The sequence below is a fragment of the Oreochromis aureus genome, linkage group 11 (assembly GCF_013358895.1).
Source record: "Oreochromis aureus strain Israel breed Guangdong linkage group 11, ZZ_aureus, whole genome shotgun sequence".
Taxonomy (NCBI): domain Eukaryota; kingdom Metazoa; phylum Chordata; class Actinopteri; order Cichliformes; family Cichlidae; genus Oreochromis; species Oreochromis aureus.
The window spans coordinates 21,042,795-21,067,748 of NC_052952.1; the positions used below are offsets into that span (position 1 = coordinate 21,042,795).

Consider the following 24,954-nt stretch of genomic DNA (forward strand, 5'->3'; position numbering starts at 1 on the left):
CAGCTAGCAAATAAAAAATTGTAATTTCAGTCATTAAGTGTCTACACCTATATATCTTTGGGATTTCTTAAGGAGGTAAATTCTACAACAGAATATAGCAGCCTCTCTGAACATTTGATAAATGGCAGTAGTCAGGACTTTATGACTAGTTGATAAATAATTCACTGGGGTTGAATTTTACAAATTTTAATTTATAATATTAAAAACTGTAACCAAACACCACTGGCTTCCTTTTATGGTCCAAAGTTGTTTGTTGATTTATTATGATCTACTACGAATGAATAAAAGCAAGCTGGTTCAAAATGTAGTACTAGTAATATTTACTATACAACTACAACTAGTTTCATACAATTCACCAGCTGGGAGACCACGTGTCCCATTTCATGTTGGCCTGCACTGCATTTTTATCCTTCGTGTCCTTGTCCCACATATTACGACAATGTCCCACATTTTGATTGGCTCAGGTTTCCAAAATTGAAGTCATGTCTCACAACACACGTGTGACACAAAAAGAATCACGCAGAGCTAGAAATGCATCCTCCCCGAAACCCAGATGTGATAACCAAATGGAAAAGCCACTGAAAAGCTAGCGTAACACAAAAAGACATAAATGCAGAATAAAGAAATGGAGGAAGAACGTGACGTTTATGCGTAAAGCCTGTTTGATTAGTGAAGAAATCGAGAAAAATCTTTTAAATAAAATAGCTTTTATTCCTTACAAGATCAGTGTTAGTAACAGCAGTAATCTGTTGTTATTTTATTTTTATTTTTTTTTATAAAATTGGCTTTTTCAAAGCTTTCAGGTTCATAATTAGTCAAATAGCGCATTGAGGTAGCTTGCTGTTTATTGGGGCTATATAAATTAAACTCAGCTGAACTGAAAACCTTTCTGATGTTATTAATATATTTACAAAATATTTAAAAATATTTATTTTTGTAATTTTCCGTATAGTGCTCTATTGCCCAATAGTGCAGTTCTTCCTTTGCACTTCTTGCTCTCTATGTTGCAATAAAGTTGATCTAAAAAAAGTGGGAAAAAATGAAGGTACAGCACCACCTGGCTGCCGTTGCGGAATATTGCATAATTGTTCACGTGATCATATGTAACGTCACATGACTGGCTAATAGTGAGGAAGTGCGTAGGGAAAGTTGTTTGGCATGACATTTGATCAAATTGGAGAAACATTGTGTGGAGGACTGACATTTTTAGTAACTCTATAGGACATGAGGTAAACTACAGGAGCATCTAAGGTGAGCACATCTTCTTCTAAGTTTACAAAGTGCGCCGTATGACAAGAAAATTAGTAAAAAGCACGCACCTCTGTCTGATACGTGTGTTTTTCTAAATAAAAACTCGCACTTCTATGTTTAAAACTACTCTGTTTGTAGATAAAATGGTCCTTTCATCTCTGTCACCTGTCCTTTGGGGGCTTGTTTTCGTGGCAGCACAAGTGATCCTCTCTGCAGGTAATCAGGAAAACACACAGGCACACACACAGCTTGTGTGTCCTTTATTACTGCAGAAGAATAATTGTTAACTAGATTTATTCTTCTCCCAGGTTACAATAAATGTGTTGCCAGAAACTTTGGCCATGACTCTGTGGTGTGTGAATGTAATTCGACATATTGTGACAGCATTGGACCTGTCAGCCTCCCTCCACTGGGCCAGTTCTCGTCCTACCTGAGCAGCATTGCGGGCAGCAGACTGGAGGCCAGTCAGGGTGAAGTTCGGGCTAACAGCAGCGGAGGAAGTGGGTAGAGGAGCGGCATTTTAAGATACCATCAGTGGTGCTGGAGCAGGTGCAGAGCATTTCTGTCTGCTTTTGTGTTTCTTTCAGGGCTCAGGTTGACTATAGTTCCCTACCAGAAGTACCAGAAGATCAGGGGGTTTGGAGGGGCGATGACAGATGCAGCAGCCATCAACATACTCTCTCTTTCTGCTGGTGCACAGGAGCAGCTGCTGCGGCAGTACTTCTCCAGTGAAGGTACACTGCCACAGTATCGGGGAGACATAGCCTTACAGGCTATGAAAGGGCGATACAAAGTCAGGCAGTAAAAGAATACTAATAGGTATAAGAAGGGTAACAGAAACGAGGAGATGTCAGACAGTTTGGGGTATTAAAAGACACTCTTTTAACTTACATCAGCAGCATGATGATCATTAAAACATGTCATACAGTACAATACCATTTTATTTGTATAGCACATTTAAAACCAGAGGTACACCAAAGTGCTTCTAAAAATCCATGTCATAGCCTAGTATCAGCACCTGTTATTATTGACTGAGTGATTTAGAAAAATAATAATAAAAATTGTTCCCCAATGATATAAACAGATGTAACAAATATATACAGAATAACTAGAAAAGGGTTTTGAAGGCTGCTTAGCACAGCAAACCCACTCACCTGCTGTTTAGACCTGGTGTGTATGAGGGGCAGCCAATCAGAAGAAAGTGTCTTTAAAGAATGGGGACAAGCGAGCTAAACAAAAAGCTTGTTTCATTGTTTCACAGTGGATGAAACTGCACACAGGCCCAGTAAAATGTAAGTGTGGTGAACTGTAACGCAAAGCTGTTCTAGTAGAATGAAAGTATAAAAATATGGAGCTGGAAATTAGTATTAGAACCCCTTTAAAGTAGAGTCTCATCTAATAGTTACAGTTTGGTTAGAAATGTAAAACCTGAGGACGTGAACAACAAAAAATGGTGCACATCCTGCCGAGCCCTGATCATTGACATCACTGGCCTGAGGCAAGTAATAGATGGTGCCATGATTACAGGATTATTGACACTTTTAGATGTCTTAGAGCAGCCAAAAAGGAAGAAAAAAAGCAGATCAAAACCAACAGTCATTCAACACAATTACCTTCATTCAGGAAGGAAAAAACTATTTTAACCAAAAATGGCCTTAGTTCAATTATTTTCCAGTTCCCAGATGTCCTGCTTCCCTCTTAAGCTGAGGCCAGATGTGTTTATCTGGTTAACAGAAAGGAGGAAATCATTTTAGTGAAGCTGACTGCACTGTGGGAAAGCGGTCGACCAGTAAACACCAACAGCTGCCTGGCAAATGTACGGACAAAAAGGGTGGTACGTGGGTTTTTTGGGTTTTTTTCTCCATTGGAAGTGGGCTGTCTGGGATTCCCCTCTCTGTGTGGAGGCTGCTCACTAGGACGGGAGCACAATGCTGGCGTAGGTCGGCATAAAATACTGAAAGAGTCTTCTCCTGGTGAGGAGGTTGAAAGACTGTGAAAGTTGAGCACACCTGCAGAGTTCTTTTCTTGCCCAAAAACTACAACTACAGCCATGACTCAGCTACTATGAAGGGCATCCTGCCAGAACAGCTTCCTTGGACGTTGTTATTGATACCTCAGATTTCTGGAAATCTATTGCATGGCTTGTTCACCAGTCTTCTAAAACATATATTTTTTTAAAGTTTTTACACCGTATAATAAATTGCTATAATTGTTGAGTAATAAAACTGATTTATCTCCCAGCCTTGGTTGTACGGATGTGTTTTGTGGCAGGTATCGGCTACAGTGTAGTGCGTGTCCCCATGGCCAGCTGTGACTTCTCCACACGTCTGTACACCTATGCTGACACACCTGGAGACTATGATCTGCACAATTTCACTCTGGCCCCAGAAGACATCAACATGAAGGTGTCTGTCTTTTGTCTTGCACGCTGACACGGCCATTGTCGCCCATTTCTCATCTTACCTCCTTTGTGTTCCAGATCCCTCTCTTGCAGCGTGCGCAGGCCTTGTCTCCTCGCCCTCTGTCTCTGCTGGCCAGTGCCTGGAGTGCCCCCGCCTGGTTGAAAACGAACGGTGCACTCACAGGAAAGGGCTCCCTGAAGGGCCAGCCAGGGGGCAAGGAGCATAAAACCTGGGCTCAGTACTATGTCAGGTGACTTCTGTGGCTTTAAATCAGATTGATATCAGATATTGGAGGAGCGTGATTCAAGAGAAATTTATTCTGATGGGTGCTTTAATCATTTCCTGTCAGGTTCCTGGAGGAATACGCTAAATATAACTTGACCTTCTGGGCACTGACGACAGGAAATGAGCCCTCTGCAGGAATGATGACAAACTACAGGTCTACTCAGATGCATTAAAAGTTTTTTTCATATAAAAAATGTTAAGCATTGAGCTGGATTCTAAATTTTGCAGCAGACTGACAAGTATCTTTGTCTCACTGCAGTTTTCAAGCCCTGGGCTTCACTCCCGAGGAGCAGAGGGACTGGGTGTCTCTGGACCTGGGCCCTGCCCTGCATGCTTCGTCATACCCACACACACACGTCCTCATACTGGATGACAGCCGCATTCTGCTGCCCCACTGGGCCAAAGTGGTGAGTCAGTAAACAGAAGGGTAGCAGGAAAGGTCGTGGCAAACTTTATTTTACCTGAGGCGAATAAGAAATTAAAAATGAATCAGTTTTAGGAGAATAAATGAATCCAAAACATCTTAGCAAGATAACTTGAAAGCCTAATGTAGTGAAATACAAGGAGGGGAAGAGGGAATAAAGGACTTTTTTGACTTAAAGTCTCACACAACTGGTGTCCAAACTGTTCAGCAAAGGGAAAAATGTCAATCTGATAAGCTGTTGATAGAAATCAACCCAAAGAAAGACGCTTTCTTTTGCTATTTCACGACAGTTAAGAACCAGATAAAACCAGGCTAAAAGCAGATTAATGCAAATGTTCTGCTGTGGTTCAACAAATAAAGTCAAAGCCACTAACACTGTAAGGCATCTTTCACAATTATCTTGAGTAAAGTGCATTATTTTTCATTTTTAAGGTCTTCTTAAGCACTGTTTCAACCATAATTCCCATTAACATGACTTGTGGAGGGATATTAAAGTATATATGAATTAGCCACTTACAAACTCCCAAAAACTGAATTACACCAAAAAATAGGGAAGTTGTTGGATCTGTTAAGTAGACGGCAAAAGAAAAATGCAAGGAACAGGTAAAACTGTGGCCCCGTAGTCTAATTTAACCAAATTATTTATTAAAATCAGTGTTTACCCATTGTGCTATAATTAGCTTCCAGTTAGCCTATTGAAGCTAAGGGAAGTACTTTAAGAAAAAAAAACTGTGGTGTCACTCGATGAAAGTCCAGAGGAAAGTTTATAGCGGTAAAATGAGTCGTGACTGGAATTGGAATCACATAAACGGACATTTACTTTACTCAGTGTCTACAGCAGCTGTGAGGAAACATATATTTAAAGACTTTACTGAAACCTTTTGGGAGGAAATAAATCCAGTATTTTGTGTATACTTTTCTAGGACTGATCTGGAAAATTGTGGCGCTATTACTCTAACCACGTGGAAAGTTTTATCCTTATCTCTGCCAAGGAGGTTTGCATGTGTGTGTCATCTTTCTATCTGTAAACACAATAGCTTGAAAAGTTATGAATGAATTCTGATAAAATTTAATGATTTATTGATAAAATCGACAAAAAGTCTTAATACTTACAAACTATGTTTCTTACAAGTATGGTGTATTGTCAACATACAGAAAGTACCATATAAGGATTTAAAATGTCACGTCACGTTTGACCTCTGACCTGACAACATACGCTTATAGGGATATGTGGGGATTCTAAAAATGTTAATATATTATGACATTGTTATTTACATTACAGTAAAAGCTTATAGCTTTTAAATAAATACCAATTTGAGTACATGTACAATGTTTTATGAATAAGTCATTTTTCTTTTAAAAACAAAGCAAAACTTTTTTCACTTGATATTTATTAGTGTACATTTAAACAAATGTACTGAACAATAAACAATCAAAATTATGTGAAGTATTTTAAAATGAGCTATTGGTTTTAACTGCACTACAAACTTCTTACATTTCAAAATAACAAAGAAAACAAAATGAATATGTACAAATGCAAAAGGATCCCCTTAATAGTAAATACTGTCCAGTGACTGAGCTGCCCTAGCAGAGGTTTGCGCTCTCGGAGTGCTTCTTGTTTTCATTGTTATTATTTTTTACCTCTTGTCCCTCCAGGTCTTAAGTGATGTTCATGCAGGAAGGTACATTCATGGTGTGGCAGTCCACTGGTACTTAGACAGCGTTGTGCCACCTGGCATCAGCTTGGGAACCACCCATGACCTCTACCCGGAGTATTACCTGTTTGGCACAGAGGCCTGCGCTGGTTGGAACCCGCTACACAAAGGAGTGATGCTGGGAAGCTGGGACAGAGCTGAACAGTATGCACATGACATTATAGAGGTAAGATCATATTATCTGATGCGTGGAGGTTTGTGCTTGTTCAGTCAGATCCACTGCAAAAAGAGAATTTGACAAGCTGTGAGTTGTTCCAGAAAGGTGAGTCACCTCCCTTCGTGCTGCAGTGCAGGTTGTGCACACACTCGAGAGACTGCAGGCCTGCAGGCCATCAAAGCAAGCTGGAACTGGTGTTTAGTTTCTTCTTTCTTCACTCTCTTTCAAGGGAAATTGGACTCCTTCCATGTCTCTCTCTTTTGCATGGGTGAATTCAGGCTGCAGACGCTCTGAGAGTCCAGAGGAATTTGTTTATGTAGATGTGCAATCCCTGCGATAGTTAAACAAAACGCTAGTTCAGCAGGCTGACTAAATTACACATCTTACTACAAAACACAGAGGAGGTAGCAGATAGTAAACTGTGGGTGTTTTTCTCCACGGCAGGACTTGAATCATTATGTGGTCGGCTGGACTGATTGGAACCTGGCGCTGGACCCAAACGGTGGACCAAACTGGGTTAAAAACTTTGTGGACAGCCCTGTTATAGTCGATGCAACACGTGATGTCTTCTATAAGCAGCCGTCTTTCTACAGCATGGCCCACTTCAGGTAGTCAGGATCTCTGCTCACATTGAATGCTACATTTCCCCCGTTCCATTACTTCAGCGAGATCCTCTTACATGATCTTTCTACACAGCAAGTTTCTGTGGGAGGGGTCTCAGAGAGTGGGGGTGTCTGCCAGTGGAGAGACACACCTGGAATTTTCTGCCTTCATCCGACCTGATGGCTCACTAGTGCTCATCATACTCAACAGGTAAAGCATATTTAATGTTGTAGGAAATGTGACATGATGGGTAAACACTGAGCTGTTTCTATGCTTGTTTTTCTTTTTTAGATCATCATCAGACATCCTGTTTGAAGTCTGGGACCCTGCTGTGGGTTACATCCCCTCCACTGCTCCAGCTCATTCTCTGCTCACACTCGCTTGGAAAAGGCAGTGATCATTAAAGCAGTTTCTCAGACTGCGTATTTGTTTCAGCTGAACCACATTAAAAGCATTTCTCTGCGAATTTGCACACAGGATGATCATAAAACCTCCTGATTTTAGGGCCTTATTTTTTGTTTAGCTGCTACCTCTGGACCAAAGCAAGCAAGAGGAACCTCTGACATAAATGTAGGGCGATTGCATCACTAAATCATTCCTTTTGGCAGTGTGGATACAAACAGGAAAAAAGCCCTTGTAAGCGCCTAGTTCTTGAGAATGATTTCCCAGTGTGGCTTTGGGAGTCTCCAGAACTGTTTAGTCCAAAAATCCCTCTAATACAAAAGCTGTTTTAAGTATGTTTTCAATTTCATTATCACACAGACATCTTATTTTGTTTTGCTGTGATTTTTTTTTTAAACATAACTTGAGTAATTCCAGTATTCATTTAAAATAACCACAAGAAACCAGACATTCAACACATTATTTCCCCCTTCAAATGTCTGGGGGGGGAAATGATGCCTGTGCTACATAATCACTGGTGCCTTGATTTCCTTTTAATAACATATTTGACATGGCTCTGATCAAATCATGTAATGCACTGAATCTGTAAATAATTTAAGTTGTTGCTATTTAATCATATTTGCTGAATAAAGCAAATTGTTTGAAATTTGAAGAGTATCTTTCAAGGCAAAGAGGAACAACTATTACATGGATTGTGAGCAATGAAAATGAAGCAATGACTTTTTTTCAGTTTATTAATACATCATAGACAGTTTATCATAGACATTTTTTTCATATATATAATATACAGTTTCATTACCAGGTATTTCACATTTGGGCCTCCATTCTCATGTTTATTTCTTTGCAAACTTTAAGTTGTTGGACTAAAATTATTTACATCAAAAGTGATAAAAATGTGAAACAAAAGACAGTCGTAAACAGAGGAATAAAATGACAGAGGGATGCCAGCTGTTTATACTATACACACTAGGAGGAGCATGTTGAAATATGAAGCATTGTATATGGGGCCAAGCTCTGAGGATTTATTTTTATTCCCTTGCTGGTACTATGGGTATTTGTTTTGTTTTCTTCCGATTTAGAAGAGTCCTGAAAGGTGTCTTGAATCCCTTACTTTCCTCTTAAGTTAGTCAGACCTTCTGTTTGTGACCATTTTACAGCAGCGACTCCACGTGCTTCCTATACAAGACTCTGTTGTGCTCCTGTATTGAGAAACACTACAGAGTGTGGACACAAAAACATAAACACCTTTACAGTCCAATCCAATTAAACACTAACATATCAACAGTCACTCGACATGTTCCTGACACAATCTCAACAAAGAACATTATACAGACCCTTCATAAACAGCATTTATTTCAGGGATAAAGGTGTTCATGCTGTTATGGGTTGCCTCTGTGCATGCGTAGAGTGAAAAAAAAAATCACCTACAGTCTTTTCATATGCTTACAGGGCTCAGTTGCAGGATTTAGGTAATCTTAAGATGAATGAAGAGGGAAAAGCATGAAGAAGTCTGGTATTTCTCCACCAGTCTATTGCAGCAGTAATATTTAAAGAAAAAATGTGAAAGCAGTTTCCTGGAGGGTTCAAAGTACAGAGGACATGGTCTTGATAAACAATCTAGGCTGGTTTGTTATTAGGCAATAAAAAAAAAAAAAAAATCAGAACTTAACTGACTCTTAAGACGTCTGCATTGGTACACAGGTGAGGAGAAAGGCATTATAATAAAAAGTAAAAATACAAAAACTCAGACAGAGATGATTATGACTGCAACAGAGATGAACAGAGGGAAATGAGAAGCATTTTGTCTTCTCAGTGGGCTGCTTGATGTAGGCGAGGAGAACTAAAGGGATGCGACAGGTGGGTGTCTCAGAAGGACCATCTCTCCTGTGTGCGAGGGTCCGTGGAGAGCGAGGGGGACTCTGATGGGGGCTGGCTGCTGCTGTCTTCTCCGTTCAAACTCTTCCTACACACTGGACATGTGTCATGCTGCATGGCCACAGAACAAAACGCAGAAAACAGTTGCTAAGTACAGTTTTCTCACAAGTGTCTGAGAAGAGTTTTAATAAGTGGAACATTATTTCAGGCCTGTTTTAAATGACGTCAGTCTGCTCTTTGTCTTTGATTGTGACTCATTTTTAAAAATGTTTTAATCTGCTCAGCCAATTATGTGCTATCCACAGCTTCCCAACTGCTAATATCAAATAACTCAAAGATGAATGCAAACAAATTTTCAGATTTGTAATTTTTTTTTAACCTTTTGTCCCATGCAATTCCAGGCAGATTTTCAAAATAACACATTCACAGAGGAGGATAACATACTAAAAGCACCATGCAATAATAAAAACACTCTGACTGTATCATTGCAATAAATAAACTATCGGGAAGCATTATTCAGCATTCAGAAGTGGCATTAAAACACAACACTTCATCAGTTCCACTCCATTATCATCAATTTAAGTTAAGTGTTACTCAGATCCCACCTACATGGCATTTCCATCATGACTCAGATAATCAAAGCACATTTTTGAGGTTCCTGTAGATCTGAATGCTCTCAAATGCAAAGTGAATAAATAACACATAGAATCCTCAATGTAATGTATGGTCTCTGGTATGGTTATATTTGAAAAAAATTCAACGTTTTTGATGTGACTCACCATTTCCAGCCACGGTACTATACAGTCTGAGTGAAAGAAGTGGTTACAGGGTAGCTGTCTGACGGGCTCTCCAACTCTAAAGTCCTCTTTGCATACAGGGCATTCCATACAGCAATCTATTGAAGAGGAAATGTGTTTTTAAATCTTTTCCTGACATCAACACCCTTGTCATTTTTGATTGAGACAGCTTCACACATGTTTACAAAGTGGTACAGCTGCATTTCTTGAGGAGATATACATTACACTTCTCAGCAGAGAATAACACAAAGTCCCGAGAAGGCACCCGGACATTCATCTATGCCTAAAAGTCCGCTATCAACAGTCCTGCAGCAACTGGACAGCATAACTAGTCACACAGTTACAGCTGAGTGGTAAAATAGGACAGCATACCAAGAAGAGGAAGTCAAGAAGAACAGAGCCAAAAGAGGAAAGACAATTGGGGAGGTGAAAGACAAGGAAGCAAAAATATATATATTGTCAAGGCCACTGGGCGTTTCGTCCCTAACAGACACAATTTCAGAAGCTCCTTCTAACAGGCAGCAAGTGTATACAAGACATTTAAGTGCTGTGAAGATTTTGAAACAACTATGTATCAACAAAATGGACACTTTGTCCTTAGCTATTTTTTTTTTTCAAAGCTGAAAACAAGTAAAAATAAAACATCATTATATGGAAACCTGTCTATGAGTGCGCATATACAACTAAAGCAAAGTAATACGTGGTTTAACATTTTTCTGGAATGTGTTACTGATTATTTTGTAAGCGGACAGCATACAACACCACTGACTTCAAGAGTCTTGAATAGTGCCACCACTATTTGAAACACAAACTTAGTAGTAGTAGTAATAAATAGGGGTTTGACCTGACAACTCTAGCAATAACAGAACTGCAATTTGTACTTCAAGGACAAAGAAACATGGGGAGACAGTGAAGGGAAAAAAAAGATAATCAGAGGTGACTGACCGGCTTGTTCCTGAGAAATATTGACAGTTGGGAGTGAAGAGATCTTCTCCTTCTCTGCTGGTGGAGGTCCTGTGTTCTCCAGCTGACCTAGTAACTACAGAGACATGGACACATATGTAAATACATGAGAAAAACACAAATTTTGTAGACTATTTTATAGTTTGTTTACCTGTGTTATCACAGCATCTAATCCTCCCTGCCCCCATGCATAATCCCCAGGGTTAGAGTGCAGCATCCCTGTCCTGAACAAAACACAAATAGACCCTTTTAATAATAATAATGTTATTTTAAATTGTAGTAACACCTTGTTGCTCTATAATGTCATATTACCATGACAGGGGAGGGGAGCCAGGGATTCCAGAGTTGGCAAAAAGACCAGCAAGAAATTGTTGTACAATCCTGACAAACAGAAAATGTACAGCAGTTAATGTCATTACCAAAAATAAGATCGGTTCGGGGGAGAGCATAAATAGCACTGTCATTATAAGTGGGAGTATTCAAGGCAGAGAAGAGAGCCAGGAAAGACGATGAACTAGTGTTACTCACCCTTCCACAGCGGGCGAGCGGTCTGGCCTACTGCTGCCTCTAGACCGGTATCTCCTCTGGCTGCTCAGACGAGGGGGGCGTCCTGGTCCCCAGTGTTCCCCAGCTCCTAGTAGGCCCCCCATAGATCCTCCTAGGCCTGCTGGGACAGATCCCCCAATTGGTCCCCCTCCTAACCCTCCTAGGTCACTGAAACTCCCCAGGCGCCCACCAGGGAGCCTAGGTTCTGAGTCTGGGCTGTCAATGTCTCTTGTAAATGGCCGCTCGACTAACAAGAGGTGCCATAGCTTGATGAAATAATAATAAAGAAAAGAACAGTAAGAGAAGAAAAGGAAAAGATTCAGTAAAGTAAAACATACAATCATGTCAATTAAACCTCTTTATCCCGTATTCCTTCCTCAACTCCCCAAACCTTTCAGATCAAGTCATACCTCTGCAAACTGTGTGGCTGTGTCATCTAGCCCATTGGCGCCACCCTCTAGGAGACTGAGGGAAACAGCGCACAAGGGGACAAAAGACTCATTATTAGCAACATGCACCGTTCAGCTGTAGCGTAAGCCTGGAACAAAACTGCAGAGTGAGCCTACAAGTTTCAACAGTGCAACATCAGCGTTCTTCAGTACATGTCCCTGCTCTTGTTCCACACTAACACACAGGCTTTAACATCATATAACTGTCTAGAGAAGTGAAATGGATAGTGACGATAATACAAAAATCTCTTACCTGGAGTCTTCTGTTACTTCCTCAATGAAACCTGAGTCACATCTGGGACAGATGTACTCCTAGAAATAGATTGAGCCATGTAAGAGTCAAATAGGAAAGGAAAAATGTTTTTTTTTTTTACATTTATTTTTTATTTCCTAGACCCTACTATTCAAACTATTCATACTACATAAACTATCCAGTAATTTAAATATTCTATTGTCAATTATATCAATTCTCACAGAAAAGAAATCAGGAATCAATAAATACCTGGAATTTTTACATTAAAATTCATTTACACTATCAACTGAAAGTATCTGTCTTGTGCTGGTTAACTATACACCACTTTGCATGTCTCAAAATGAGATATGACAAAAGGTAATATTCTATCACTGTCAAATCAGCATCCATTCCATGAAATAATTACAGCATGTAAAGACATTTTGCTGCCTGATATGGCACACAAAGAAGTACAGCCAGATAATATCAGTAAGAAGTGTGACGGCCTGTATTTTGTGAATGCAATCAAGTAGGTAGAGCTGGTCTGCCAACCACACCTAAAGAGAGGCGTGATAGAAAACCTGTGTAACAGAATGAGGAAAACACTGCTACCAGTTTGTTTGTGCAGCTGGTGTAGGTGTACACTAAAAGCACAGACTCTTAAACCATGAAAACAGGATAGAAGCGGGGTCATTTAATATACAGATAGGGTTATGAGAGATTAAAGCGATACCCTTGTTGAACAGCATATGTGTATTAAAAGTAGGTCACAAAAATACCAGCCTTTTGTTTTATGCTTATACCATGCTTAAATTCACATGACAATTTTAAAACTCATACTCGCTCGGCATACAGAAATTTGGGGATCTAAAATGAATTTTGTGGTTAAAACGTGTTTAGAAACTTTGCCGTGAGCAAAACAGGTTGTATCAGTTTAGTGTCAAATTGGACAACCTCACAGATTATCCAGTTTGTTGTATAAAACGGACAGATGACTGAGGACCGGTGCCTGGGCTGTACTGTAGTAGCACAGGTCGATAATCTTAGGTGTTGCAGTCACTTGGCTCAGTGAAGACATGCCATAGGACTGACTGTGCCTGGGACACTTTAGAGTCAGTGACAAGGAGGACTGTAATTACTCTCGGCTGGATCATAAAAATAAAAGATTAATGTGACTCTAGTGGTGATATAAAACCAGTCAACAGTTCATTGTGAATATTGTAATTTTTTTTTAAACAGGGCAGAATTTGTCCGTTGTCAGTATAAGATTCCTCAAAATGTCTTCACATTGTTTTTGTCCAAACAAAAAATACTTTCATAAAGGACTATGAAAACCAGCAATTGTTTTTTTTTTCTTTGGGGGGGGGGTCGTCTGAGATTTCAGCTACAAAACACAACAAAACACCACAGTAATAAACAGTGCCACTGAGAACTGTGAGAAAGTTATAGCTGACCATAAGCTTGTATTGGAGTAGGTTAATTTTAGGTTGGTGTATTTTATAAACTTGTAACAAACGAATACAAACACACCCCATAATATTTAAGACGTGGATAACATGTTTAAAACCAATTAAAGTTAGTAAGTATGTCACGATTTGGGTCAGCTCTGCGTCCAGAGTTTAGCTTCTACTTTTAACTTCAAAACTGAAACTGAATACGACATGTTTAACTGTGTTTCCAAAAATCCCCCAACTCGTCCTGTCAACACTGCGTTTTTATCGGAAATTAAAAACTAACCAGCTGTCAGGCAACTAAAGTTAAGTCTGAAGCACTGAACAAAGGCAGCAGTAACGCAAATGTTTTCGACAAGTCCTTGTTGTTTTGAGGAAAAGCACAACATCCCCCGAACTGTCAAAGCAGAGCTTCGAGTACACTGCTTTGACAGAAACGTCTAGAAAAGTCTAACAAAACCTGTCGATATTTGCTTTTAATGTCAGTTTTTTCCACCCCTTTCCTTTGACGGGGCTCGTAGCTGGAGTTTATTTTAGTGAGTTAACAACAGCAGACGCCGCTAACTGCTAACAGGCTAGCTGGTTTTTAGCTGTAGCGAGAAAGCAAGCGGAACAAATGGCCGTTAGCGGCGAGGCAGAGCTGTCAGCCGGACGTATTCTAAAAGAGTCTGACAGATAAACAAGAAAAGCCTCCTGCTTACCGGGAGTTTGGGGTTTACTTCCCCTTTACAACAGTGACAGAAAAACCGATGCGGGGGAACAGCCGCAGCCTCCGCCATCTTCCCCAGAGCAGCACAAACACTGACGTCGGTCCTCCACAAACCGAAGGCAGCCGTCCACCTCCAGCCCAGCATGCACCGCGGCGCCGCTGGCCGGAGTCCCAGCTCACCGAGGAGCGGAAGGAAAAGTGTTCGTGTGTTGACATCGAGAAGTCGCACGTGAAGTGTTTACTGCGGGTGATGGTGAATAAAAGCAGTGTGTGTTCAGAAACTTCTCAACTGAAAAGGTTTGTTTAAAGTGTTAAAGAACTCAGATGGTCAGCTGTAAATGTTAGCTTTTTAGTTAGCTTAGCATGCACAGCTCACAGGGTTAACTTGGAGTTAGACAAAACTATCTTTTCTGTGCTCGACAAAGAAGCTTCTGCACAGTATGCCATTTACACATGTGCTTAGAAATTCATTAACAATCCTTTAAATATAAGTGAGGTTTGCAGTCGCTTAAATCTAAGTGGAAACTTGTTGTTTCTCTTTAGTAATGTGCAGTACAACTTTTAGCCTAAATAATGCCAGTTCTGTTGTCAGATTGTAACTATTTTATTGCGACCAAAAAATAACGTGGTTACTATCGAAATATCTGGACATAATGTGAAAAATAAAACAGTCATTGTTTTGTGTTCATTGTGTGTGCCTGCTCTTGTTGTGACAAATCAGTAGGGAGGTGTGGAGAGACAGACAGTAATAATAACAGTAATACGTTTGATTTTAGGCGCTTTTCAAAACATTCAAGGTTATTTTACGCCGAAGACTTGAAAAACTATAAAAATAAGAAAATATCGATCAAGTTAATAAAAGAATATAAATTATGTTAAATCAGGTTTAATATGATAGGTGGAAGACAGAGTGAATATGCCAGTTTTGAGACGAGATTTGAAAATGGAGAGAGTCAGTGTTATGGATTTCTGGTGGGATGCAAGTCCAGAGGCGAGTAACAGAGCAACTGAAGCCTCTAGGCCTCATGGTAGTCAAACAGGTGAAAAGGGCGATGAGATGGAGACCAGGAGAAAATCTGGGATTTTGGATGAGTGTGTTGATGTGCAGAAGTTCAGAGGGATACTGCAGAGTGGTGTTATGTAATCAATAGGACATTTAACTGTGAGCCAGTGAAACCTCTGAAGTACTGGCATGATGAAACAAATGGAAGTTCTGGATGGATTTGAGAAGGGAGTTAAAGATGTTGATGGAGGACGTAACCTGGGTGTGAGCAAGGATGGTGGTACTATTGAGTGTGAGAGATGTACAGAGGTAACTATTGTTACAAAGGCTGAGTTAGATTATTGATGGGAGTTTGGAAAGAAAGTATTGCGTGTAAGTAAATCATCAGCATATATACACTAAAACTAAAATAAGTTAAATTAAAAAATTCAAATAAAACTAAAAAAATAAAAGCAATAAAATACTGAATGAAGTAGTGACATTCTGGAGAAACGTGTTGTGCAGTCCGTCCATCTACTTCTTTAAACCACTTATCCAATTCAGGGTTGCATGGTGCTGGAACAGTTGGGATAGGCTCGACCCAGGGTTGTCTAGCTGTGCTAGGGATGAGTATGGTACGAATTTGCTGATGGCAGTGACACAGACTTTGCTTATAGATCCAAGTCTTTGTTGATTCTTAATCATTTTTTTGTTGTTTTTGTTGTTAGAAAAGGTTTTTCAGTTTCAGTTGTGCTTCAGAGTCTCTGAGTCTGAAGGTAGTATAGAAGGAGTTAAAAAAAAAAAGTGATGCACGTGATTCAAGTGTGTGAGAAGTCCATTGTTAGAGACACATCCTACATTGCTTATTTTAGCATTCCTTTTTTAATTCTCCCCTTTTGAAATATATTCCCTTGTGTGCTTGTAGATAGAAACCATAAATTGTTTGCACCTTCTTGTAAGGGAACACAAATTATTATTGATGGTTTTTTTTGTACATCTTCATATATGAACACATAGCAACCAGTGATTTGCACATAGCAACAGCAGTCCACCTCCGTCATAATAAAAATATATTTCACACATTGCATAAAAAGCATTTACTTCTCTGTAGAAATGTGTTAGTCTTTACAGAGATAAGAGTTTGGTTTTTGTAGGCGCAACTCATTTAACCTTAAATTACAGATCTCTTGTATCCTGACATGATTCTAATTTGAGCTTTATTACATCCAGGTGTTAAGAGAAATGACACTATATTAAAGGAATATAGGGGAATACTGGAATACTGTTTTTGTACTGCTATAAGTAGTTACTTACAGCTATCCTAGATTTTAGACCTTTCATCACCTGTGTGTTCCTGTTCTTTTGTTTGTGCAGATGACAGCCCAAGAAGTGCGCCTGTGTGGTCTTTTGCTGCAGGAGCACTTTGGAGAGGTGGTTGAGAAAGTGGGAACACACCTGCTCAAAAGTGGAGCACAAAATTTAAGAACAATCATTCATGAAACTGGCCTCTCAGTGGACTTGGTAAGGAGTACTACACCAACTCTGCCTCAGCTTGTTAGGCTTGTTGATTTTATATTTATTGTCTACACACCGTGTTCCAAAAGCTATGGCTTTATGGCCATTTATCTGGAGATTCTATTGTCTTACATTTTTATTTGTTAGAATTATTATTTTTACAAAACAACGGTATTATGACACAGGAGGAAAAGCATTAAAACTTCTGTCATACAGGCTAAGAAAACAACAGGGAGAATGAACAATTCATAAAATTAAACACCCAGTAATAAATAAGATAGAAACTAACCCTGGAAAAATCAAAGAATGTTTTGAACATTACTATCAAAAATTATATTCCCAACCCAAAGAATGTAGCAGTAAGGAAGCCATTGATACATTTTTAGCAAAATTGCAGCTGCCCCAATTTACAAACGACCAGAATATGAGACTCATATCAAATATAACTAAGGAATAAGTTGAACAGCCCATTAAAAGATTAAAGAATGGTAAAGCCCCTGGGGCGGACGGATTTAATTCAGAATGGTACAAAATTATGCAAGAACAACTAGTTTCAACATTGGTAAAAACATTCAACTGGGTGTTGGAAAAGAGAACTATACCGCCCTCATGGAATGAGGGTATAATTTCTATAATTGCTAAAGAGAATAAAGACAAATTAGAATGTGGGAATTATCGCCCAAAAAGTGTACTTAATATTGATTACAAACGCTTCACCTCCATAATCTGTAAGCCACCAGAGACAGTTTTACCAGAAATTATCCATAAAGACCAAACTGGTTTTATTAGACAAAGACAGACTCAAGACAATATTAGGAAAACTTTATTGATAATGAAATATGTGAAAAAAAAAAGAAAAAAAAAAGCGTTCGACTCTGTGAGATGGGAATTTCTATATAAAGTCATGACCAAATTTGGCTTCCACCCTGGTATAATTGACACAGTCACTGCACTATACACCAGACCAACTGCTAGGATTGAAATCAATGGAGACTTGACAAAATCTATCAGTCTAGAAAGAGGAACCTGTCAAGGATGTGGAGCTTCCGCACTTCTGTTTTCTCTATTTGTAGAACCTTTAAGTCAATATATAAGATAAAGCGCAGAAATAACAGGGTTTCCCCTTGGGTTGGATGAGCAAAAATTTGCCCTATTTGCTGATGATATATTGATTTTCTTGACTAATCCAACTGAATCACTTTCAAATTTGATGAGATTGTTAGATGACTATGGGTTTTTTCAGGATATAAAATTAACATTAATAAAACTCAAGTATTAAAGCTTAACTACAATCCAACAACTAAAATTAAAAACACATATTAATGGAAATGGGACTCAGACCAGATCAAATATTTGTGGGTTGTGCTGACTGAAGATCCATCTAAACAGTTTGAAGCCAATTATGACCCTTTGCTCTCAACGATTAAGACAGACTTGCAAAGATGGAATACTGTTCCCTTCTTGACACTGTACTCTCGGCTGGAATCAGTTAGGATGAATGTCCTTCCTCGTTTACTGTATCTATTTCAAAGCTTACCAATTCGGATACCACAGAGACATTTTGAGGTATGGGACAGAATATTGGCCAAGTATATCTGGCAAAATAAAAGAGCAAGAATTAAATATAAAACAATGCAACTATTGAAAGAGAAAGGGGGCATTGGTTTACCATGCCTTCGTGACTATTATGTAGCCCAATTAAGACCCCTGATGTGTTTATGTTCACCAACCTATTCCTCAGGCTGTTGAAGGGACCGTTATAAATGGGGTGCCAATTATGGTACTTTTGGCAGATAAGAATTTAAGAAATAAAACTGGCATCTTGATTTGCCAGTTTTAAAACATTAAAACAAAAATATGGATTAGGTCAAGACAATTTTTACAGGTATTTACAAGTCAGATATTATTTTGTCAAAACATTAAAATTATAATAGAAAACAGTGAATTGGGCTTTGTGGAAACTTTTTCCACGTTAATAAAATCCCATTCTTTGAGTCACATGATATCCAAAATGTATAAGGCAATCCAGCATGGCAAAGAGACCAACTCAGAATACATTAAAAGAAGGTGGGAGACTGAGGGAAGTGAAGTTATCCCTAGTGAAAATTGGGCAAAAATGTGTCAACTGCAGTGGACCACAACAGTCTCCAATACATGGCGAGAGTTTGGATGGAGAAACTTGGTGAGATATTTTATTACCCCAATTCAAAAAAGGCACCAGGGAGTTCATTCATGTTGGAGGCTTTGTGAGACCTCTGGGGCTAATCATTATCACATCTTCTGGGAATGTAATGTACTAAGGTCATTTTGATGCTGTATTTGTAATCATATAAATTATGTTTTTGGAGCTAAAATCCCCTGTTCATTTCAGTGTATATATTTGGGAGATGTAAACACGCAAAATTGGAAGTCTGATATGAGACTGTTGGCAATTCTATTGATTGCTAGCAAAAAAGCAATTACAAGGAAATGGTTAAAGGTGGAACCACCATGACAGGAGGACTGGATCAGTATCGTCAATGAAATCTACATCATGGAAAAACTATCATTCACTTTGTGGATTCAAAGTGACAAGTTCTATGAGCAATGGTCAAAATGGACCGAATATGTTAAACCAACAAGATCTGACTTTTTGTAAGGTTCTGGAAGTACGATTGATACATGGATTTCCGGGGGGCCTCTAGGTCCGGTGGCGCTGGTGACTTTTCTGTTGACCCAAATTAAATCAACTACATACGTGAAAGTATATATATTAAATAATAATAGATAGAAGAATTAAAAAATATTATAATAATAAATAATTAGACCAGCAAAGTGGCAAATAACGGTCTTTGGAGGAGTCGGGCAGCCCAGCGTTGCCGAAAAACTGTACTTAAGTGCAATTGTCTAAATCTGGGGTACATTTGGGTACTCCCAGATCCGGTCCTTTTTGGACCCATGATATACTCATATATATCATATATATCCTGTTCTTTTTTCCTTCCTTTCTGGAACTCTTCCCATGTATGTGACTTTTTGGGGGTTTTTTCTTTTTTTTTTCTTTGTTTTTGTTTGTTTCTTTGTTTATGCTGCATTGTTGTTAGAAAAAAAAAAGACTACATAACTACATATGACAGATGGCTCATTAGTGTAGGGGTTACACAGTTGTCTAACAAGCAAGCTTGCTTTGACCCCAGGAGGAGACACAATTCCCCTTAGATTGTGTCAGGAAAGGGGCATCAATATCAGCCAAATCATACATGTGGAGCTACCTGCTGTGGCAACCCTTTGTGAATAAGGGAACAGTACAAAGTAGCATTTAAGGGCATATGGCAATTAGGTTGAACAGAGCTTTGCATAAAGAACAGAAGCAAAGATGTAGTTTTCTGAGCATAATACACTGGAAAAAAGGCAAGAAAGTGCACATAATTTGTAGTTACCTCATTCAATCCTACTTTCACCTTATTAATTAAAAAAGATTTTTTTAAATGGTTAAGCTGCAGTTCTTCTGCAGAGACCTTCATACTTGGTGGTGCGTAGTCTAACTCAGTGGATGTGGATTATAGGTATTAGCCTGCCATTAGTCACGCATTTTACACTATTATTAATCTCCTGTCAAGTTTTGGTTTTTTACCTTTTTCAAAAATTTTACCTTTCTCAAAAAAAATTTGGAACTGGAGACGACAACAACAACAACATCTCAGATAGCAAACCAGACAAGGAAAATAAGGAAAATGTCTTTTTTTGGTGTGTTCTCTGTATTAGTGAAACAACTTGAATCGCGTTGCATTCTGTCTTTACCTGACTGTTGTCAGTTATATTGCATATCAAAGGAAGCAATAAACTCTTTCATTTATTTATTTCCAAATCCAGGTGAAGAAGTCTCTATGTGTCCTCGTGCAGCACGGGGCCACTACGTTCAGTTCAGGCCGCAAAGGACCCGGGAGCCCCACAGAGTATCACACCAGCTGTGACCGAATCCTTAGGATTCTTCGCTACCCACGATACATCTACACTGCAAAAACCCTGTATGGTGACACAGGAGAGCTGATCATAGAGGAGTTACTACAGAGAGGCCACACGACGATGAGCAGCACCGTTAAAACGGTGGCAGACCGCCTCACGCAGAACATGGCAGGTCAGTGTTGGTATCAAGCAAAGAACACACACTTCTATCAGTGGATGTTTTGACAGCTGGACTTTGGTCTAGTAGATGGACATGCCGTTTGCTACAGCCAGTGTTTAAATGTTTGTGTGGAAAAAAAAATGTCAGGATTAGCAATTAGGATTTCAAATGAATATCTCCAAAAAACCTGGAGACCTGTGAGTCAACTAGAAGTCCTAATATCTCTTTTGACTTTATTAATGTTGGACTTTTGTTAGAGACACTAGTACTTGCACTATCTTCGTAATTTAGCTGTGTGGAAAGGGAATTAAATATGACTTTGCACGTGTTGTGAATACAAAGAGAGGTACACCACTTTTTCTCTGTTGTTGCTGCAGAGGGCCGCACCATGGATTACACTGAAGTGTCCTTGACTTTTTCCAAACTGGTGGAGACCCATTTTCTTCAGCGCTGCCCTCCATTGCCAGGAGTGGGAAATAAAGACAGTTCTGCTCCAAGTGAGACTCCTGCCACTCCTGGTACTCCGGCTGCTCCCGTTAACACTGCCCCACCCACACCAGAGAGCTTCCCAGAATGCTATAAGGTACCTAGTGTGACACTCATAGGGCGGGGCAAACGCCAGCTCGCCAGTGAGGATGGAGAGGAGCAAAGAAGCGCAAAAAGGGCCAAAATGGATCCAGAGGTTAGTTTTTGGAACCTTTTTGGTTACTTTAACAAATTTGCAATGTCCTCCGTCCATTATATCTACCTTACCGCTTATCGTTCATGTGACCTTTCATTTCTCCGTTTGTCTCTCATATGCTCTGCTTCATTCGGCTCAGACACATGGTGACGAGGGGATTTACTGGCAGGTGAATTTTGAACGGTTCCATCTCCACTTTAGAGATCAGACCATCATCAGTGCTGTCGCCAACAAGCTGGACCAGGTGATGGGAAAAAATATTATAATTTTTGATTTAAGGACACTCATTTACTCTCTTGTGTTATGAAGATTATGATGATGATGATTATTGTTCATTTATGTACACAGCACCTTTTTAACATGTGGTTTACAAAGAAAAAAAAAATATGCTGCAACATTAAAAATGTAACAAATGTCCACAAAAAAACACAGTAGAGAAAAATAGAGTAGTTAGTTTATTAATAAAAGGTAGATTATGATCATACATTTAAAGCTGTTGCTGGTTTTGCAGACATTAGTAGTTCAGGCAGGAAGCTCCAGACCTGAGAGACCTTACTGAGAAAGCTTAGTCATTCATAAGAAAATATGGATGCCACTTTTATGTCTGAATCAAATTCAGAGTCATTATGAGTAGCGATGATATGAGCCTGCTCTTATTGTGAAAGAGCATGTTATAGTCACTGTATATGCATATACAGTATAGTATATGTGCATATACTTGAATGATTTATTATTGTGATTGATTAGGAATTTAATGACTAATTATCTTCTTAATCCTCACTATGCAGACTAGCAGTGAAATAGTGAGGACCATGCTGAGGATGAGTGAGGTGACAACCTCCCCCATGGCCACCTGCACAAAGCCCCTCTCAGCCAATGAGATCTTCAGGTCCCTTCCACCCAGCTACAACATCCTCAGACCCATCTTAGACCAGTACCTCACTCTGCTGGTGGATGACCCGGTATGACCTGCAAACACCATATTATGTTTTCTGATCTTTTTTTTTTAAATAAACAAAAAACAACATGTTTATATCTTCTTTTCCTCTTCTTTTTTAAGATGGAGTTCGTGGGGAAGGCTGGTGAAAGCGGAGGAGGGATGTTTGTTGTCAGTATCCTTTTTCAGATTTAAAAGGTCCTGAGCATTTTCCTGTGAACCAGCACACTGGTTGATATGATTAAATTCAGGAATTACAGTTGGTTTTCTAAACTCCTCTCTCAGATCTGCACAGAGCACTGGCCAATCTGGCACGGGCCACACTTGAGTCTGTAGTACAGGAGAGGTAAGCCAGTGTGTATGTTAAATAATATATATAGCTGTGAGTGTCCTATTATCACCAGCTTCATGTTACTGAAGTCACTCTTAATCTGACATCAGGTTTGGCTCCCGGTCGGCTCGCATCTTTCGTCTGTTGCTAAGAAAACGTCACCTGGAGCAGAAGCAGGTGGAGGATTTTGCTATGATTCCAGCCAAAGAGGCTAAAGACATGCTGTACACACTGCTGTCACAGAACCTGGTCCAGCTACAGGTATGTGGATGATGGACTGTTAGTTGTTTCCAAAGCCTGCTGCAGTTTTTTAATTGAAATATCTGTAACATTTGAAACGAATAAGAAGCCACAACAGTCACTAAAATGAATTTAAATGTCTGAAGTAGGGTCTCTTTGAGCCAGAATACTCTTCTATTAACACGAGTGACTGCTGTGAAAGGAAGTAAAAGAAGTAATCCAGAGAAAACACACAGATAACTCATCCATCCATGCATCCATCCATCCATTCTCTTCCGTTTATCCAGTTTAGGGTCGTGGGAGTGCTACAGCCTATCCCAGCTGTCATAGGGCGAGATGCGAGGGACACCCTGGACAGGTTGCCAGTCTGTCTTTTGCAGGGCTAACGCATAGAGACAGACAACCATTCACATTCACAGAATCATCAATTAATCTAACCCCACTAAGTGCATGTCTTTGGGCTGTGGGGGAGGAAACCGGTGTACCCAGAGAGAACCCACACAAACACAGGGAGAACATGCAAACTCTACATAACTGGTTGTGCCACTCTTGGCAGCAAGAACTGCAATCAAGCATTTGCAATAACTGGCAATGAGTCTTTCAACATTGGGCCTCCTCACTGTGGAGGCCCAATGTTCTTTACAGAAATATTTTAATTCATTCAAATTTGAGTTTTTTCCAGTACGAACAGCCAGTTTAAGGTCATGAAAAAGCATCTCAATTGGATTCAAGTCCGGACTTTGACTAAGCCTTTGTACAAGCTACTGCATAAACTGAGTGAGTCTTGGATAATCAAGATGTTTTTTTGGCAAATGTGAGTCAAGGTTTGTGCTCTATTTGCTCAGCAGGTGTTTTGTTCTTGGATCTCTCTCAATGGCGCTCACTGTGATTCGCTGGAGTCCCAAAGCCTTAGAAGTGGCTTGTAACCTTTTCCAGACATGCAAACCCCCCCCCGAAACCCAGGAAGACAACAAATACTTTTTCACAGCACTGTACTTGCTCTTCATCTCACAGCAACCATTATACTTTGTTTTTTAGGAAATCCCAAAGACTCCTGACTACGCTCCCTCTCGCACCTTCTATCTTTACACTGTTAATCAACTCCCGACTGCAAGAATGCTGCTCCAGAACTGCTACAAGGTAAAACAATAAACTCATTACATGTAACCTTTAGAGTTCTGAGCAGAAGAAGACAGCTAATTGTCTTTCACTCTGGTTTTTGCCTTCGGTAACATTTTATCTCTGAATATTTTTCTTCTGCAGACCGTAGCCAACCTCATAGAGCGACGCCTCTTTGAGACCAAAGAGAGCAAGTGAGTCTTCATTAGTGATATATTTTGATGCATCTCACTGCAAGGCAGATAATATCTTTTGTCTGGTATGCACGTTGCCACAAAGAAATGGGTTGACAGTTTTTGGTTTACAGACGCTTGCTGGAGAAATCTCAGCGAATCGAAGCCATCTTGGCATCTCTGCAGGCCAGCGGGGCCGAGCCCGAGCAGCTAACTGAAGTCGAGGAGATGATCACTGCTCCTGAAAAGCAACAGCTGGATACCTTAAGGCTTCACATCAATAAGTAAGAAGACGAAACAAAAATTCTCTTTTCTAAAGGCGACAAGGCTCTTCGGTGGTCTAATGGAGTCCTTTTTTCACTGTGTCTTTTTCTCCTTTAGGTTAGATTCTGCAGAAAACCAAGTAGATGAAACCATCTTTCTTCTAGAGTCCTACATAAACTCAACCAATGCATCTTCATGATTTATGCATTGGAGTTTTATATTTCATCCATGCAGTTAATTTTTGTGTATGATTTCTGCATGCGTGTCAAGTATGACTGTTTTATAGTTTATAGCTCGGATGTTTCTGTTTGGACTGAAATAAAACCAGATTTTTTTTGCCCATTT

General features: G+C 39.6%; 3 protein-coding genes across 3 annotated transcripts; 2 read left to right on the forward strand and 1 right to left on the reverse strand.

The window, feature by feature from the left end:
- Positions 1-1,098: 1,098 nt before the first annotated feature.
- Positions 1,099-8,880, forward strand: gba (glucosidase, beta, acid). The gene is made up of 12 exons (XM_031734089.2): positions 1,099-1,251; positions 1,390-1,467; positions 1,560-1,751; positions 1,839-1,985; positions 3,523-3,656; positions 3,731-3,903; positions 4,003-4,092; positions 4,198-4,345; positions 6,019-6,243; positions 6,679-6,842; positions 6,931-7,047; positions 7,129-8,880. The coding sequence occupies exons 2-12, from the start codon at positions 1,395-1,397 to the stop codon at positions 7,232-7,234; spliced, it is 1,569 nt and encodes a 522-aa protein (XP_031589949.1). The 5' UTR covers positions 1,099-1,251; positions 1,390-1,394; the 3' UTR covers positions 7,235-8,880.
- rnf115 (ring finger protein 115) lies at positions 7,956-14,430 on the reverse strand. The gene is made up of 9 exons (XM_031734091.2): positions 14,254-14,430; positions 12,123-12,181; positions 11,831-11,885; positions 11,403-11,686; positions 11,187-11,255; positions 11,026-11,098; positions 10,857-10,950; positions 9,894-10,009; positions 7,956-9,225 (listed from the first exon to the last, which is right to left on the reverse strand). The coding sequence occupies exons 1-9, from the start codon at positions 14,404-14,406 to the stop codon at positions 9,106-9,108; spliced, it is 1,023 nt and encodes a 340-aa protein (XP_031589951.1). The 5' UTR covers positions 14,407-14,430; the 3' UTR covers positions 7,956-9,105.
- polr3c (polymerase (RNA) III (DNA directed) polypeptide C) lies at positions 14,420-24,949 on the forward strand. The gene is made up of 13 exons (XM_031734090.2): positions 14,420-14,558; positions 16,618-16,764; positions 20,611-20,875; positions 21,241-21,545; positions 21,685-21,789; positions 22,334-22,507; positions 22,606-22,657; positions 22,768-22,828; positions 22,924-23,074; positions 24,092-24,193; positions 24,317-24,366; positions 24,480-24,629; positions 24,727-24,949. The coding sequence occupies exons 2-13, from the start codon at positions 16,618-16,620 to the stop codon at positions 24,806-24,808; spliced, it is 1,644 nt and encodes a 547-aa protein (XP_031589950.1). The 5' UTR covers positions 14,420-14,558; the 3' UTR covers positions 24,809-24,949.
- Positions 24,950-24,954: the final 5 nt, after the last annotated feature.